General features: G+C 41.7%; 1 protein-coding gene across 5 annotated transcripts; it reads left to right on the top strand.

Annotated features, from left to right (window-relative positions):
• Window positions 1-2153: 2153 nt before the first annotated feature.
• lbr (lamin B receptor) lies at window positions 2154-12405 on the top strand. Of its 5 annotated transcripts, none has more exons than XM_029733558.1 (14): window positions 2154-2308; window positions 4630-4804; window positions 5069-5248; window positions 5599-5676; window positions 6895-7066; window positions 7442-7635; window positions 8235-8289; window positions 8518-8712; window positions 9019-9122; window positions 9561-9686; window positions 9774-9942; window positions 10075-10155; window positions 10286-10408; window positions 10602-12405. In XM_029733558.1, exons 2-14 carry the CDS (start codon window positions 4634-4636, stop codon window positions 10760-10762), a joined length of 1809 nt encoding a protein of 602 aa, XP_029589418.1. In that variant the 5' UTR covers window positions 2154-2308; window positions 4630-4633; the 3' UTR covers window positions 10763-12405. The 5 variants fall into 5 exon arrangements, with proteins under 5 accessions (XP_029589418.1, XP_029589414.1, XP_029589417.1 ...); XM_029733554.1 differs by having other exon boundaries at window positions 5069-5266; XM_029733557.1 differs by lacking the exon at window positions 2154-2308 and adding an exon at window positions 2834-2852 and having other exon boundaries at window positions 5069-5266.
• The last annotated feature ends 7017 nt before the right edge of the window (window positions 12406-19422 follow it).

The raw sequence follows: 19422 nt of genomic DNA, 5'->3' as shown, positions 1-19422 counted from the left end.
ACTTTGTTTTGTGTGGTGTTCAATTGACGTAGTTTCATTAACTCATTCTTAGCTTTTTAATCTGGATATTTCTCTCCTGCTGTGGGACAAAATGTGATCCACAGGAGCTCCGAGACTGATCTGAAGAGTTACGAGGCCATACGTGGACTTGTGCTGCATCAGCAGTTTCTCTCACAGCCTTTGAATATAACTTGTTTATCTGCAACAAAGAGAATGTGTGGGAGATCATACCCATTTTATATGCAGGGCATTCATCAAATATTCAAGCTTGAAAATAATTCAGCAGAAACTCTGAAATTGAGCTTAGGTGAAAATCTTGGACTTGTCTGATTATAAGCCTTGTGTTTTACTCTTTATCTGTGTTGAATATTTTACAGATGTTGGGTATAAAGAAGTCATTACTGTATAGAAATTTGTCATAAGACTGTACTTGCTATAGAACTGTCCCCTCATGAGTCAGTCAATGCCTCAGCCACTTGTTCCTTAAGTAGGTCTAGGGAATTCCCAGCAGGCCTATTCTTAGTAGCAGACCAATCACATTGTGTTACATTACCCCCTATTTCACACCCCATTAGCAGTGAATGTATCGGCGCCTCGGGTTTCGCGCTCTTCTACAGACACAGGTTAGCTGAGGCGAACAGGAAGATGCAGGAATAACTGAAAATGAAGTAGAGAAATCTCTCAAGACTGTTGCCCAAGCTATTTTTAACCCCCCACACAGTTCCTGTCTGAACCCAAGCCTATGTCCATTGCAAAACGAGGCCAATCATCTGCTTCTGGTCTTGCAGCTTCTTTTTACAGGGTGACAAGATCTCACAGTGGGAGTCAACTACTGTATGCAGTTGTTTGCAACATAATGAACAGTAGAAATATGTTTCCTGGAGGAGGGTCTGAGAAGTCTGCCAGTCCATTTGCATTTCATTTGTACCGGAATAGAGAGAAGGCTCTGCAGGGGTGGAAACTGCTGTAAGACAGGAAGATCAACTAAGCGGCTGTTTGGCTTCATGACCTCAGAGAGAGCGGGCAGAGAAAACGCTGTAATTGGACTGTAGAGTTTGTTTGAATTTTCAAAATATTTTCTTATTTCCTTCCGTAGTCATGAAATGACTGTGTGTGAGCTTTGAATTGTGACATCTGTTTTGACTTTACATGCACAGTTATAACTGACTGCTGAGAGATGTGTTTTATGATAATCATCCTTCATAATCCTATGTTTTTAATATTTTTTCGCAATGTCTCAGACTCATTGAATGTAGTTTTGCAATCTCCCTCTAAGCCTATAAAGCAACATCCTACATTGAATTGCACAATGTGAGTTCAGTTAGACCAATGTGTTGAAGATAAATCAGAGCATCATGTTACAGCTGGTTTGTAATGTTGAAAGCAACTCCTGCAACAAGATGTTGTGAACATGTAATATATACCTGACATTTGGTAGATAGTGTCACTGGTTCTGCACTGTTTTCAGCTTCAGTCAGATGAATTAAGAATTAGATTCAATAATGAGGTCTAGAATGCATGAGCACTTTAGAATTTTAGAAAGTGGAAAAACGTGTTGGTGAACTGTGCTGTCGAACCGTTTTTTTCTCCATTAGTGTAATTAACGGGCAGTAATAAGTTATTACATGATGCACATTTATTTACAGATTTATGGATTTCAATTGTTGATAGTTTCGTTTTAAGTTTAATACCATTTTAAATAACCTTTTATGACCAACTGTAATCAGTTTACTTTGTTTAACAAATTGTTGTAAATGCTCTACAATTTACTACATAATCAAATCAAGAAAGGGTTTGTATGATATAGCATTTTCCAAGCATCAATAATGCTGATGTAATTAATAATTAATCAATTTAAACATTAACTTCCATTTTTACTAAAACAAAGATTATCTTCCATACAATTACAAAAAATATTTCCTCCATTTTGTCTGACACTTGTAGAAATCTGATGGCACATAACACCGAGTACACGGAGTTGGAATCACTGAAGTATCTGGCAAGGCGAGAAATCTGACACCGTCAACAAAGAAAGTGGTAGGACAAACCGGTTACAACCAATCCGCACTCTGTTAAAATCCTATATCGACCAATCAGAATATTTTATAATTTTAAAAGAAAAGCTTTGTAGCCAATCAGCGAGCTTCGCGCCATCATAGACTGGTGGGTATCGCGGATAGAGGGAGGGAGAACGCGCTCTATAATCAGCTACGGATTTTACAAATATAGCTAGCTATATTTTTGTTCCACGTTTTTAACAGGATACATATCTTATTTTCCTAATTGGATTCGTCCGTGTTATCTAAAGGTAATAGCGTTGATGCATATTTACCATTTATTGTGCATAAATGTGGTCACTTTTTAAATGTCTTTGTTGAGAACTTGGCCGCTAGCTAACGGGTTTTCTTGAGTGTGTTTTGGGGTTGCGTGGGGTCAGCTAGCTAAAGTTAGCTACAGTAACCACTACAGCTGAGCATATTTCGTTATCTAGCTAACAACTTATTTTTTACATTTTATATTAGTGGCTAACTATTAGTTTTGCCTCTACACATTCAGCTATTTTAGACGTATTTATGCGTCGGTGCGGTGTTTACAGTTGCAAAAACGTAAACATGCCCTGGAACATAGGTATCTATAACGTTAGTTGACCTATCCCAATGACCGACCGTTGACGACATAAATTATATGTTTGGTCGCCGAGTTTAGTTCGTCTGCTACTAGCTAGCTAGTTAGGTCAACAATTACTAACAAAGGTTTGAATTCATGACGTTTTCCCTCCATCCCGCTGTCACTTGGAGCTATGGTCATTAAAGGAGCAGATACATTCGAACAATCTTTACCACGAGTCTAAGGTTACCTTTTGCACATTGATTCATATTTTGGGTTGCCCCTTTTTGATAGTTGACGTTGGCTAACCGCTAAAGTTAGCTTAGCTACACCGTTCTGATTGCTCTTCTAATTCAATCTAATGATTAGCTAAAATGGCTAGCTAGCCTACCGTTAGCTAGCTCCTTTTTTTTGTAGATAACGTTAGTTTTTTGTTGCTCACTTTCTTGTTTTTCTGACCAACTAAGTTAGCTAGCTATAGATGGCTAAATATATCTCCGACCAAACATCCACAGATCAAAAATGTTTTTTCCAGATATAAAAATATATATATCTAAAGTAACTTTAAACGTCTAATTCTATGGGAATATGTTCAACACTGACTTGCGCGCAACATCCATCATTCAGTCACATCAATGAAGCTAGGTAGCTGGCGGCTGAACTTCTCTAAGGTTAATGAACTCCCAGCGGGGGCAGGGTGAATTTACTTTCTATAAAACCAATTACAAACTCATATTAGAGTATTTCGATCGATTAATTGAAACTATTTTGCTTTTGGGTGTTGTATTTAAAAGGCTATGTGCCCGAGGTATGACACAAGGTATGGGTTAACGTTCAAAGCTCCACCCACATCATACCGGGCATCCTTTCATCATTCCTGGAGTAGGGAACACTGTCCGCATCGTTTAGTTATACCTTTAACCATATGGAATTCAGCAGGGACGCCAGGACACCATCACAGAGCCTTTCGGTGTGTCAGTGTTGGTATTCATTAATGGAGATGTTATGGAATGTGCTTTACTAGATTAGTGGGCTCACTGCTTCTATTTATAATCTATGTCGGCCGTTAGGAAAATGATACTTTTTTTATTTATTAGTTTTCTAAAACATTTCGGCAGCTGTGGTGTCCCGTTTGCACTTATATTAGATGACAACTATGACCCAGGCCAGTGCTGAGTTTGATTGTGGTCATTACAAGGACAAGAGCTGTGGAATTCCAGTGAGCTTGGGCAGTAGTTGGGAATATATGTCAGGCATTTCACATCTATTTTTCCCTCTATTTAAATAATATCTGCTTTGATGAGGATCTAGGTTTTCAAAGTGTGTGTAATGTGTATTGACAGTTTGTGGTCAAAAAATATTGGGCTTTAACTTGTTGATATGAAGTGTTGGTTTATGGGTAGACATAGAAGCACAACTTCCAATGTCTGTCAAACTTCTAAAATGCATTTTTTTATGTTACCTGACCGTTACTCGAATGCAGTGTACAAAGGCTATTGAAAGAGTGACAAAGGGGGCTGGAGTGGCAATGTCGAGTTTAAAACTACAGAGTTAAACCTAGTGGGGACGGGCACGTCAGCACTTCTGTGAGCTCTGCAGCCCCTTCCATACCGCTGACCTCACTGCTCCATTGTGTCAAGCCTTAAACGCGTCTGTCCCCCTTTACATTTTCTTAATGCGCACTGTAAATGTCTCATCTAGCCTAATCCGCTCACGCCAAAGTCAAGTAGAGCCACTGGAGCGCGTGATTGGGGAAATGTTGTAAAGGAGCGTTCTCCCCCATCGTACACGGTTTTGGTATGCACACCTGATTCATTTGAAAAAGTTTATCTAACGTGATAGGCCTACTTACAATTTGCTACCTTTGTTAAATTTGTCAGGGTAAAGTGAAAGAGAAAACGGAAGCAGCATGTCTTAACACTGAAATAATATTTTCGGTCTTAGTTCAAAGGTTCAAAATCCTCTTGTATTTCCCCAGTTTTTTTTATTTTTTTACTTATGTTCTCTCTCCCTCTCTGTCAGGTAAATGAGAATGCCGAGTACCAAGTTTCAGAGTGGGGACACAGTGATGGGCCGCTGGCCCGGCAGCAGCCTGTTCTACGAGGTCAAGGTGCTGAGCTACGATGCCAAGAATCAGCTCTACACTGTTATCTACAAGGACGGCACCGAACTGGAGCTCAGAGAGGCTGACATGAAGGTAGTAGCACAATCTATCTCCATGGCAACCATGTCACTGAAGACGTGACCCAGATTAATATAAATGTCACATAATGCTTCTGTTTTTATACCTTGAGAATGTTCAGACATTTTGAGCTTCTAATATTATTGTAGTTCATAATCAATGATTGAGCCTTTTATGATAAGTTGATTGCTCCATTGGCGCTGCCTTTTACAATTCAGTTATGTAATAGCAATGTAATAAGTTGTAACCTTGCTAAATGCTGTAACTTTTATGTTCCAGAATCCCACTGGGTTCAAACCAAGCCGTCGCTCTCGCTCACGCTCCCCGTCGCGGCGGCGCAGTCGCTCCCGTAGCCCAGCCAGGACCACCAGGCGCTCCTCGTCACGCACTGTCAGCAGCACCTTCATCGCGGAGACCCACAATGCACGCAAGGAGCCCAAACTGAAAGAAGTGCTGGAGGTCAGACTCGTTCCTGTGGTGAGGAGCATGTGATGTCACACTCACTGCTGGAATTTAGAATGGCTTTTTGTTTTGAAATATTGCTCTACTGATGTTTGTTTGCTGCCTGAGTTTGTGTATTCAGGATTTACTGTAAAATGTATGGCCTCAGAGATGGCATTATTTAATAGATCAAGCATTAGCAAACAATGGCGTAATAAACCCGTTTTTTTGAGTGTAGTGTGAATTAACCACTTATAGTGTTAATTCGGTCGGTCCATCTTTGCTTAGACATGCGGTGTTGGTCATCATGTCCCTTTTTCTGCATGTAGATGTTTTTGCTTCCTTCACTCCATTTTAATTTACCACAGGCAAAGCCAATTGAGAACAATATCAACAATAAGCATGAAAAGACAGAGGAGAATGATACTGCTAACAAAGTCAACGAGGTGAGACTTCTAGATATGTACTTCAGGAATACCACTTTTCTTTTTTTTTCTGTCCATCCATAATTACCTCAATGCTCCTAGAACAAAATACAAGTTTGTGTTGGGCTGTAAGCAAGATGAACCAAAGTCATGGCATTAGGCAATGGAACTGTCCCTAGCTGTAAAGCTTGTTTGTAAATCAGCTTGTAGGAATGTCATGATGCGTGCGTGTTGTACCTCCTGTGTGTTGGGAGGACTGCATGGGGGAGTCAGCCTGACTGAGCTACACACGCACACCACTTAGTGTCTTGCTAATGTTCCATCAGTCAGTCACATGCTGTTGTAACATGTGCTGCCTGTTTTCTCTGCTCTCCTCAGAGGTTCTGAGGACTTCTCATTGCACGTTATGAGGACAAGTTTACGTTAAACAAATACCAAGACTTTGGCTATCAGTATGCCCGTGGCCATGTAACACTGCCAACTTAGTAGTAAAACCAAACAATGGTTTATGGTATTTCCTGATATAACAAGATAAGTGTTCACTTTTCCTTTTAATAGCAGATGCACATCTAAAGCTAATTTGTTTGGCAAATAGAATGGATGGGCATGACAGGAACGCTCATAGTGTCTGCCTGTCACTGAATTCACTGGCTTTGCATCATAGATTTGGGCCTGTATAGTGAGACATTGCACCTTTTATTATAGTCTTACTGTTTATATTTTGCTGTCGTATTTTCCCCATGTTTGTCTGACCTGTGAAACAGCAAGGCCTGTAGGCTACATCAAATTCACAAGCTCCATTGCCCCTTACTTTAGACTCAGGCATTCGTGCTGTGTCTGCCCCCTGCCCTCTTAAGCGGCTATCAACCAAAACATGTACGTGTACACGCAGCAGTGTTCTAGAATATTTCACCGCTGGCTTTCGTACTTTCTGAATTCTGAGCACGGCTCAAGAAATTTCTCCAACTGTCAACACATTCAAATTAATAAAGGCTATGTTGGTTGGTAATATTGGGGAGGTGCACGTTCGGCCTATGTGTCACAATGAGACGCCGAACTATCGTGTCTGTAGACTCTGAATTACACTTTACCCCCCCATCTCACCAGCTGTGTGAGACCAAACGTTGTCTATTCTACGATAACCTCCCCCATAAGCTCAAGTCACAGTTGGTTAAACATGTTGTTCATGTCTGTGTAAATAAATACCACTCAGCCTGTCCCTTGTGTGTCTACTTCCAGAAGCCTGCAGAGATGGAGCCAGAGAAGAAAGTAGTAGAGAGCCGCTACAACTTGAGACACAGGAAGGATGACGGTGATGCCAAGCCAGCCGAGCAGACGGAGGAGGTTGAGCAGAAGCCTGCAGTAGCCACAGCCCCCATCACCACTGAGCTGGAGTTTGGAGGGAGGCTAGGTGAGAAACTGAGAAATGGGGTTGCTGTGCCTATCCCATCTTGTCGTGTGCTGGATAAAGTGAGGGGAAAAAACAATGGTGGTAGTCTGCACAATGTTTTGCCAATCAAATTGCACTAGGGTTCTTGTCTGCACTAACCTGGGTACCTTCTGTTTAGCTAACATTCTACTCCTTTCGCTCCGTGTCAGATGTTTAGCGTGGTAAGGAGTGGAATGATAGCTAAACCAACTGGTACCCAGACTAAGTCTGTAAATCCTTTGACAATATATTTCTTGAGGGGCCGGTAACAGGGTAAACCATAAGTCAGACAGTTGAAGGACCATGCTGACTTCCCTTGCCTCCAGTCACTCAGTGTCTTTCCCCCTGTATTTGCAGGAGTGTTCTGCATGACTCTGCTCCTGCCTGCGACGGTGTTGGGACTGATGGTGGTTTGCAGTCAGGAGGATGCTAGCCTGATGAGCTCCCCCCCTCTGCCTGCCCTTGACTCCCTGTGGGACCTACAGGTGTTTGGCATGGTGGTCCTCTGGTTGCTCTTCCAGGCCCTGCTCTACGTGCTGCCTGTTGGAAAGGTACCATGACCGCCCACCTCATTGCTCTGTTGGCACACATATAGAATCAGAATCACCAAATTCTGTTCTTGTCATTGTGGAGAGAAAAAAGAACTGAACCATAGATGACTGCATTCTTAGAATTTCTACTGCCACCCCCTCTGAAGACTGTACACACACTGGCAACTAAACACACCAACTGCCCCTGAGAGTACAGGCAGTACACATGACTCCCATCTGTGACCTGAACAGAGCACATGACCAGCGCTCACGTCTCATTTCTGCTCATTAGCCGGAGCAGAGGAGAGAAATGAGATTAATCAGCGGGAGTAGGCTACGGTCCACACTGGAACTCTACAGGAGAGAATGGGACATTTTGTTCTTATTTTCATAATCTCCTGATCTTCCTTCTGAAAAACGTTGAAGCACACGTGTCTTTTTCAGAATGTATGAAACTTTCACCATATGGCTCCCAGGAAATCACATGTTCTCTAGGTCTGGGAGACATTAGTAAAAGGGATGCTGTACAAAAAGTCACCTATCTACATTTACCCTCTCAGATAATGTATATCCTGTAAGGTTGAATGAATGTCCAACCTGTGTGCTTTTGTCACCCCCAGGTTGTGGAAGGAATGCCCCTGAAGAATGGAGAGAGGCTGAAGTACAGAATGAACAGTGAGGCACTTTTCTGTGTTTTGTCTTTTTATTTATTTATTTATTTTTCATTTCAAAGGAATGAAATGAGATGAACTAGTCTGTTACCCCCAGCACAATGATAGCTGTAGTGAAGCACAATGCCAATGTATTTCATGAACATGTAAGTCGTGAAAGGAAACTAGGAAATACCTTTTGGTTGATTTACTGTGTATTAACCCTGTATGTCTCCCTCTCCTCCACCACCAGCCCTCTATGCCTTTGTGCTGACGGTGGCTGCCCTGGGGGCTGCAGTGCACCACAAGATAGACCTCGGCTACATCCACAGCCACTTCCTCCAGCTGGCTGTGTCTTCCCTGCTCTGCTCTGTCTTGCTTAGTGTCTACCTGTATGTCCGCTCTCGCTGGGCAACCCAGGACCTGCTGGCCCCTGGAGGAAACTCTGGTGAGTGGGTGTTTGTGTGTAGTTGTCACTGGTAAACATTCTTCTACATTCTGGGTGTGATATGATTCTATGAAATGGCTCTATTATGACATGGACCAGCATAAGGTTAAGAGCAAAGGTGAATTGATCCAGAGCTATAGAATTAGGTAAAGTATCCACCATTTTGGCATCAAATGTTCAATTGATCTGACAGGAGAATGCATTCCAATCCTTGAGGTGAAAGCTGTATTTCTGTACTACCAATTTGCATGATGATGCCTCACAAATGGTCAACATAATATGATTAATTTGTTTTTCTTACCTCAGGGAGTGTTATTTATGACTTCTTCATGGGAAGTGAACTTAACCCCCGGATCAAAGGCTTTGATCTCAAATACTTCTGTGAGCTGCGCCCAGGATTGATTGGTTGGGTAAGTTTGACTGTAGTGTACTGAAATATTTCCATTAAAGTACTTTTCAGCTGTATATTAGAGACATTTAGTGTAGATTTAGCTGTTTATTTCCTCAAACACAACTGCAAAAACAAAATAAACTCTGTTCAATTTCCCATTCTGTTCATTACTCCCTCTAGTGGTAAAATGTGAACTGCTTTGAATAAATCCAAAAATGATTCTACTGTACATTTTGGAGCCAGTTTTTTTTTTTTTAACTGTCTGTTCAATGAGTGTTTAATCAGACCTGTGATCTTAATTCCATTACTTTACTTTTAGATTTGTGAATTGTTAGATACTACTGCACTGTTGGAGCTAGGAACACAAGCATTTCTTTACGTCTGCAGTAACATCTGCTAAATATGTGTATGTGACCAATACAATTTGATTAGATTTTGACATCTCTGTTCTGTCCAGCTGGTGATCAACGCTGCCATGGCTCTGGCTGAGATGCAACTCCACCACCTGGACTACCCCTCACCAGCCATGATCCTGGTCAACTGCTTCCACCTGCTCTATGTGCTTGATGCCTTCTGGCATGAGGTACAAAACCTGCTTTTTCTTTCTACCTGATTTGGTGTTTAGTCCATTTATTTGGTTGTAATCTAATGGTGGATTGTTGCTCCCCAGGAGGGCGTCCTGAGCTATATGGATATTACCCATGATGGGTTTGGCTTCATGCTGGCATTTGGAGACTTGATGTGGGTCCCCTTCACCTTCAGTCTCCAGGCCTACTACCTGGTTCACCACCCCAATCACCTCTCTCTGCCCTGGATCGTAGGCATCGTCACTCTCAATGGTTAGTCGGTAGTACTGCCTCAGTACTCAGACCTTTAGTATGGGCTTATATTCATATTAGTCCTACGAGTCATCGGTGATATTGTTTTTGTTGTATGACTAACAGTGACATTTTCTTTACATCATTTGTTAGTCATTGGATTTAGCATCTTCCGTAAAGCAAACTCACAGAAAAACTGCTTCAGAAGAAATCCATCAGACCCCACATTATCCCGTAAGTCCTCAGTCCCAGTGCATCTTATTCATGTATAAACATTAGCCATTTGCAGGCTCCCTGCCTTGATAAAGGGATGGAGTTAGTCCCCATCATGTTGTTGGACTCACTGTATCTCTGTGTTTTCCAGATCTGAAGACTATCCCTACTGCCACTGGGAAGAGTCTCCTGGTATCTGGTCTGTGGGGGCTAGTCCGTCACCCCAACTACCTGGGGGACCTCATCATGGCTCTGGCATGGTCCCTACCCTGTGGTGAGTGATGGCTAGTTCAGCTAGTTAAATCAGCTAGTTAGTTACCAGGTATTTGTTTTTTGTATGCATGTTGTACTGACAAGGCATCAGAAACAGCCCAGTAAAGCTAGATGTGTTTTGATGGGTGTATAGTGCGAAGATGAGACACTGTAGTGTATGTTGACCTTTTGTGTTGTCTGTGGTTGACCTGTAGGGTTCACCCACATCCTGCCATACTTCTATGTGATCTACCTATCCATCCTACTGGTTCACCGGGAGGCCCGAGACGAGGCCCAGTGCAGGAGGAAGTACGGCTCGGCGTGGGATGACTACTGCCGAGAGGTCCGCTACCGCATCATCCCCAGAGTCTACTGAGGCCAATGCCACCCCTGCCCCCACGCCATGCCCTTCAGTTCTGCAAGCTTACGACTCATTTCATGACTGCATGAGTTCACTGAGAAAAAAACAAGTTGTTTGCAAGTTAGGTTGAGAACATTTGAAATTTGGAAAGGGGGAAGCTTGATTCTTGGAAGTACCACAGGAGCAGCTTTCTTTTCAAGTTACATGGTTTTAGGAAGGTAAACACTCATTGGCTGGCTGAATTTGGTTAATGCCTTTGTTTGGAGAGAAACATTTGAAAAAATAAGCCTCAGAATCTAGTGAAGTGATGTGTATATATATTTTTGTACATATACATTTTTTTACTGAAAGATACCAGTTAACAACATTTTATATTTGGTCTGTGTTAAAGTTTTCTTTGCTCCCATATTCGAAGTATACAATATTTTCTTGGCTTTTATTTTGAAGTATTTTGTAATGATACCTTTGGTATACATTACTTGTGTATATTGTGAATGATGGGATTTAAATGCTCTTTTTCCCCCTGTACAGTTGACATAGGACTAACGTTCTCCCTTAGGATCACGACGTTGTCACAAAATTGCATTTAGGGTTTTTTGGTCTTAATTTATGTATATTTTTTATAGAGATATGTAGCCTTGTGTTAACTGAGAGTGTAAAAAAAAACAGAAAAAATATTTGGTGGTTTTAAATGCGCTATTCGAGATTGCGTTTTATACCCAAAGTCTATTATTTGTCTTTGCTACCTCAGGTTCTGTCAAATTCCTCCCCAGTCCTCTGGATGGTGGTGTTGCTTAGTGCTCCTGTGATAGTCACTGTTTCAGAGGGAAGACAACCCTTCTGTTAATAAATCTACATACACATCATCTTATTTAAAACCATTAGAATTTGCAAAGGCGCTTATAGACAGTATCCGTTCAAGCACCGCAAACCTTAAGTTATTTAAGACCGTACTTAATATAAAATAAAAATTGTGTCAATAATGACAATTTTTTTAATGTTCCTTTATTTTATTTGAGTATTTTCACCAAGTTTTATACTGTGACATTCTGCACAATGCTGTGTAGTGTGGTAGCCATCTGGCAACATTGGTGTTTTATCCTGTGCATTCTCAAACCCAATCAAGTATTTTTATGTCAACTAGAATATGTGGCATTTTGTGACTGAATACAATGTACATATTCTAAATGAGTTTTTATTTTAAGTAAAAAATATACAAGTTAATGGTAGTAATGATAGATATTGTTTCACAAGTAGATATTTAAAGTTACATTTGATTCTAACTGTTTTGTTTTTAAGTTAATTGCCTGAATTACCATTGTAGCCATTTTTGTTTACAGCTAGATCTGTTATTACTGACTCAGTCATCTGAGAAGATTACTTGTGATTTGTCATTTATCATGAACTATTTCTCATTGAGCCACGTTCTGTACCTAACCCCTGTGTTTGTGGCAGATGGGACTGGTAACTATATCCTGTTTTGGTCAGCTGGTAGTTTGTCAAAGCTAAAAAGTTGGAAGTAACTAAGAATTTGGAAGACCCAAAGTTTTTGAATCGTTTAATTCTGGTGGAGACAGATCAAACCTGTGACAGTGGCTGGAAAGCTTGCATTGTACAAACATTTTGGCAAAAAAAAATAAAGATTCCCACTTACATTATCCCATGTTATTCAGAGGTGTCAAACAATTCAACAGATAATGCACTATGTGAATAGTCAAAGTGAAACCGAACAATAGGTAACTGGGAAAGTAAGCAGCTCAACACAACTGAGATGCAGTCAGGTGATGGGCTGTCCTCTAAGTCAGGAATGGGGCTAACTGCCTGCTGAGGTGTAGATCTGGACAGGACCAGAGACTATTCCCCCAGGTCCCTGCTGCAGACCCTCTGGGAATCAATTAGACATGACTAAATCTTGTGACCCATCACACTGACTGGTGTGAAGAGCAGTAAATCCCCAAAATGATCTAAAGGGACAGTTTAGTGTTTGTTTTTCTCAGCACGACACCACAGTGATGTAAAAGTCACATCTCTGCAGGTGTTTGGTAGCCTGGTCCAAGGTCTGATTGTGCTCTTGCCAGCTCCATTCTTCATTGTTAAACCAAACATTGTTTGGCATGACCACGAGTGACGAGTTTCAACCTAGTCTCGGCGCATTTGGTATTATTCCGTATGTAAATCTGAGACACTCCATTTAGAATATGTTACGTTGGGTATGATTACATAGGGCAAAAATGAAAGGTTGGTCGGGCGTGTAACGCGAACGTCTAGCAACCCAAAGGTTGCAAGTTCGAATCTTATCACGGACAGCTTTAGCTAATTAGCAACTTTTCAACTACTTACTACTTTTTAATTACTTTGCAACTACACTATATATACAAAAGTATGTTTGTGGACACCCATTCAAATGAGTTGATACGGATATTTCAGATACCCATTGCTGACAGGTGTATAAAATCAAGCACATTGGCAGTAGAATGGCCTTACTGAAGAGTTAAGGGACTTTCAACGTGGCGCCACCTTTCCATCAGTTTGTGAAATTTCTGCCCTGCTAAAGCTGCCCCGGTCAACTGTAAGTGCTGTTATTGTGAAGTGTCAACTTCTAGGACCAACAACGGCCCAGCTGCAAGGTGGTAGGCCACACAAGCTCACAGAATGGGACCGCCAAGTGCTGAAGCGCGAGGCGCATAAAAATCGTCTGTCCTCGGTTGCAACACACTAGCAAGTTCCCAACTGCCTCTGGAAGCAATGTCAGCACAAGAACTGTTCGTTGGGTTTGGGTTTCCATGGCCGAACAGCAGCACACAAGCCTAAGATCACCATGCGCAATGCCCATCTTTGACTGGAGTCGTGTAAAGCTCGCCGTCATTGGACTCTGGAGCAGTGGAAACGTGTCCTTTGGCGTGATGAATCACGCTTCACCATCTGGTAGTCGGACGGACAAATCTGGGTTAGGCGGATGCCAGGAGAACGCGACCTGCTCAAATGCCCAGTGCCAACTGTAAAGTTTGGTGGAGGAGGCATAATGGTCTGGGACTGTTTTCATGATTCAGGCTAGGCCCTTTAGTTCCAGTGAAGGGAGATCTTAACGCTACAATATATAATGACATTCTAGATGATTCTGTGCTTCAAACTTTGTGGCAACAGTTTGGGGAAGGCCCTTTCCTCTTTCAGTATGACAATGCCTCTGTATACAAAGCGAGATCCATACAGAAATGGTTTGTTGAGAACGGTGTGGAAGAACTTGACTGGGACCTCAACCCCATCGAACTACTTTGGGTTGAATTGGAACGCCGACTGCGAGCCAGGCCTAATCGCCCTACATCAGTGCCCAACCTCACTAATGCTCTTGTGGCTGAATGTATGCAAGTCCCTCCAGCAATGTTCCAACATCTAGTGGAAAGCCTTCACAGAATAGTGGAGGCTGTTATAGCAGCAAAGGGGGGGACAAACTCCATATTAATGCCCATGATATTGGAATAAGACATTCGAGAAGCAGGTGTCCCGTGTCCACATACTTTTGGTCATGTAGTGTACTTAGCATGTCAGCTAACCCTAACCTTAACCCTTTTAGCTAACCCTAACCATTACCTTAACCCTTTTAGTTTCCCCTAACGCTTCAGGAGGCAGCGCTTGAGCTCTGGCAGGATAGGAACAGAATAGGAAGCAGTGGTGGTCGCAGAGAAGTAGAGTTTAGCTGATCACCTCCCATACCCAGTGGTCTAGCCTGCAGTCGGCCTCCGTCTCTACTCTAGGCTCTCTTCCTCTCTCCTCACTGTTCTACCTCCCCCACAGACACCATCCCAACACCTAGTTGAGTTTAAGAAACAAGGTCACTCACTGACATGAAGTAGCATAGAGGTCAAGAAGTAACCGGCCAAATAAACATCGTACTTGATTTGCTTTTTTCCAGGTTTAATCCTGTTGTCTGTTGTCTTTTTAATTAGTGGTATATTTCCTTACTAGATCCTAGGGGATTGCAGTGAGATCATTATGGTATGTTAATGAATCTATAAATAATTTAGACTGTCATTTGAATAATCGCATGAACGGTAAGCACCTGTAAGATCCTATCCACTTTTAAACCTTAAACCTACCTTGCATTAAGTTTAAGAATCTGTGCAGTCTTGCTATGAAACCAATGCATGAAGACGTGTATTGTCCTCACAGACCCATCAAGTCCACTTGACCTGCACTTTGTGTACATATGTACAAACAATAGTACGCAAGTACAAACCCCATGGGACCATGCAGATGTCATACCGCTCAGGAAGGGGACACGTTCTATCTCCTAGAGATGAACGTACTTTGTTGCGAAAAGTGCAAATCAATATCAGAACAACAGCAAAGGACCTTGTGAAGATGCTGGGAGGAAACAGGGTCAAAAGTATCAATATCCACAGTAAAACGAGTCCTATATCGACATAACCTGAAAGGACACTCAGCAAGGAAGAAGCCGCTGCTCCAAAAACACCATAAAAAATCCAGACTACGGTTTGCAACTGCACATGGGGACAAAGATCGTACTTTTTGGAGAAATGTCCTCTGGTCTGATGAAACAAAAATTGAACTGTTTGGCCATAATGACCATCGTTATGTTTGGAGGAGAAAGGGGGAGGCTTGCAAGCCGAAGAACACCATCCCAACCATGAAGCACGGGGGTGGCAGCATCATGTTGTGCAGGTGCTTTGCTGCAGGAGGGACTGGTGCACTTCACAAAATAGATGTCATCATGAGGAAACAAAAATGATGTGGATATGTTGAAGCAACATCTCAAGACATCAGTCAGGAAGTTAAAGCTTGGTCACAAATGGAACTTCCAAATGGACAATGACCCCAAGCATACTTCCAAAGTTGTGGCAAAATGGCTTAAGGACAACAAAGTCAAGGTGTTGGAGTGGCCATCACAAAGCTCTGACCTCAATCCTATAGAAAATTTGTGGGCAGAACTGAAAAAGCGTGTGCGAGCAAGGAGGCCTATAAACCTGACTCAGTTACACCAGCTCTGTCAGGAGGAATGGGCCCAAATTCACCCAACTTATTGTGGGAAGCTTGTGGAAGGCTACCCGAAACTTTTGACCCAAGTTAAACAATTTTTAAAGGCAATGCTACCAAATAATAATTGAGTGCATGTAAACTTCTGACCCACTGGGAATGTGGTGAAAGAAATAAAAGCTGAAAGAAATAATTCCCTCTACTATTATTCTGACATTTCACATTCTTAAAATAAAGTGGTGATCCTGTCTGATCTAAGACAGGGAATTTTTACTAGGATTAAATGTCAGGAATTGTGAAAAACTGAGTTTAAATGTATTTGGCTAAGGTGTATGTAAACGTACGACTTCAACTGTATACCTCTATTGCTTAAACAGATTATATCACACAGAACAGGTTTTCATTTAGATAAGAATACATAAAGATATCTGTTTTGATTGTGTGTAGCATTCTAAGAGGTGTTTGGATTATACCTGCACTGTCCCATTTTCTTAACAGTTTCAAAACAGATAGGTCAGACCTGATTCGTTGGGTGCCATCAGTGAAATACCAGGAGTTAGTGAATGGGAGGCCCATAGTAAACTGTCAATTTGTTCCTAAGGTGACACACATTTCCAGTGCGTATCTGGAAGTCCCCAGACAAATCTAGTGTGCTGCAAAGCATCAGAGATTTACTCACTTTTTTTTAAAATGAATGTAATAACTTTGCTATTCAATAAAGGTCGGCCTCATTATGTAACCCAATAGTATTTTATAACATCAAAGTAAAGCAGCATTGCTTTGCATTCAGCTGTGTTTACTCAGAATCACAACATGGAGGTCATGGTTTGTGGAATACAGGAGGGAGAAACGCTAGAACACAGAGGCTGCTGTTTTGACAAGGGTAATTGATTCTAAGAACTCTTTGAAGTGAGAAATGGTGAATCATAAAACAAGGTGATTTTTTTTCTCCTTTGCTGTTTGTTCTTCCCTTACGTAAGCTAATAGTTTTTTCTGTCCTGGCTGCTATTCATTTTCAGCAGAGCCAGAGTCCTCACTAGTGATAATAAAGGGTAAAACATAATTTTATGAAAAGGATTGGAGTTACTGTAATATTTGTTGACTATATTTGAAAACTCTCGAGGAAAAGCATTATGTTCACAATCCTTGATTGCTGATAATTGAGAAATAGCTGCCTCTATTTGATTTTTTTTATGAAATGGATGGTGAGTTGTGAATTCTGTACCCTTGTCTGAAACTTACAGCATTGTTTAAAGTTTACAGTAGACTTTGAAATGCACTTCCTTCTAAACTTCTGTTGTTCTCCATAGCTCATGTCAGGCATGGATTGAAGCATGCATGTACGCTGGGCCTGTCATGGTGGGATCTGTGTCTGACCATGTGCATGTGTGACTGGGGTTCTGGTATTCTGACAGGTGCCGTAGGCAATATTTCTCTCTATCTTTGTCTCTTTCGTACTAAAGACAGAATGGAACAAGTGCCTATCACCATTCCCTCTTTGACAGCTATACCTGTGGTGTGATATGTGGTGCTATCAGCACTAAATAATGCAAATAAAATATTCATGATAGATTGAAGTGTTGAAATAATGAACATTTCAGGCTTTAGTGGCTGATGTCTCTTTGTTTGTTTCCCGTCACCCAAAGAATCCAGTTAAAACCCCTTTCTGTTCGACTACAAGCCTCTAAATTCACTCCAGACACCTAACGCTTCATCCTTCTGCAACTAATCAGGGTCAGAAATGTTTAAACAACCAGCTATGTATCTGTTAGCAGCAGGAAACTTCATCCAAACACGGTCAAGATCCAGCTCTGTAGGAGGGAAATTATAGGGTATAGGACGGTTCTGAAGTGACTGTGAAATGTACAGTAATGCTATAGTGATAATCTACTTGAACACCAGATGCCGCAAGTGAGGCACAATCACTCCTGAGCTGCAGATGGTTCAAGTGCCATGGTAATTGTGTTCCTTTGGGGGTCCTACATCAGATCCAGGGGACTCAAATTGCAGAGCGAGAGAACTATCTCCTGAACTGGAGATAGGGAGTAGTAACGAAGAACATGAGGGAGATTCATTAGTGATAGCAGTGCTTGATTTCTCTGTTAATTAGACAGTGGTTTGACTCAGCCGTCTAAATGTTCTACATAGGAAATAGGTGCTTGGGCTGCCACGCTCAAGTGAGCGTCATTAGACACAACTGCTGTCTTATAGAAACCCAAAGAGCTGTCATTAGGAAAGTAATCTCACATCTTTTAATTGGAAAACTGGGAAAACTTTTGGGCTTTTTAGCATCAATGGAAAGACTATGACATTAAAGAACTCAAATCTATCACACCTCCGTTTTAGCACAATGCATCTGTAGGATGTAGATGAAATACGTCTTTCATGCAAATAGTGAGAATAACAGTCCAATGGCCTCTTAGTCTTTGTCAGACTCCTTTGTCAGGTGAAATAAAATGAAGTGTTTGACAGTGAGGAGGGGTTTGGAGCATGTTGGTGAGACAATGTTCTTTATTATGGAATGCATTGTGTGACAAATTGCTTTTCACTGTAGTTTGTAAGAGAGCAGAGAACATCTGTCAAAACTAGTGTGAAGGATGGCGTGACCTTAGAGATGCAAAGGGGGGGTTGTGCAGTCTATAATAAAACATAAATCGTTATTTTACAAACTAAAAGTGTACAGAATATTTAGGCCACTGTGACAAGGTCAGAAGCAAGATGACGAGGAAGAATGTTGTAAGAATGGCCAGCTTTGATATTGTGAAAATGATCGAAAAACAATCATTTTTGGAGATGTTTGAAGTGTGGGTGTATGCAAACGGAAGGCATCATTAGGTGTGCATTAGAGCTTACAGCTGTGCAGTGCAGTAGAAAGACAGTCAGGGTACTTTATGATGGAGCTAACTGAAGACTAACATACTGTAGAAATGGGAGATAAATCAATGCCACTCCATTGATTGGATGTAAAGAAAGCTAGCTCTCTTGTTCAATAGAGACTTCTCACATCTATTATTTTACAAGACCTTACACATGTCTTTTATCATCTTCCTCATGTCAGTATGCACTAGAAACTGAGGCGGGCCACTCGATAGAAACAGCATTTGATCAATTGGCTGCAATTGGCAATAATATTGGAATAATTTCAGCCAAGCCATCCCAAGTGAATGCCCAGCCCACCACATTGAGTTGAGTAGAGTTTGTGAATGATATCATATCGCTGTAGAAGTTCTTGTGTGTTCCTCAAAACTCAGTGTGTGTTAGCTGGGCTTCTCTCTCCCCTCCAGTGAAGAGGAGCTGACTGGTTGTGACTGCTCATCTGAGCCTTCAGTCAAAGAACACCATAATTACGCTGCTCCAGATGGCTTGCATATTGTCTTGCTGTTGGCTAGGCTTGAAAATAGCTTTTAATCTTTAGCATACAATAAAATTGTCTCACTCAGCAGACGCGTCAATCTGCAGCTATTCTTAACATGTGTTTCTGTAATCCCTTATCACTACTGGGGAGCTTGGCCTTTCCGTATCTCTCTCTCGCTCTTGCTTGCTCTCGCTCGCTCGCTCTCTCTACTCTCCCCCTCCCTCTCTCAGCACTTGGCCCTGTGTAACAGAGAGTGACATGTGTGATTGTTCCTCTCCCCTCATAAGGAATTACAGTTGCGAGCGTGACTTCCTTTCGGGCTGTCTGT

Source organism: Salmo trutta, chromosome 35 (assembly GCF_901001165.1).
Source record: "Salmo trutta chromosome 35, fSalTru1.1, whole genome shotgun sequence".
Lineage (NCBI taxonomy): Eukaryota > Metazoa > Chordata > Actinopteri > Salmoniformes > Salmonidae > Salmo > Salmo trutta.
This window is presented reverse-complemented; position numbering and strand designations above follow the sequence as displayed.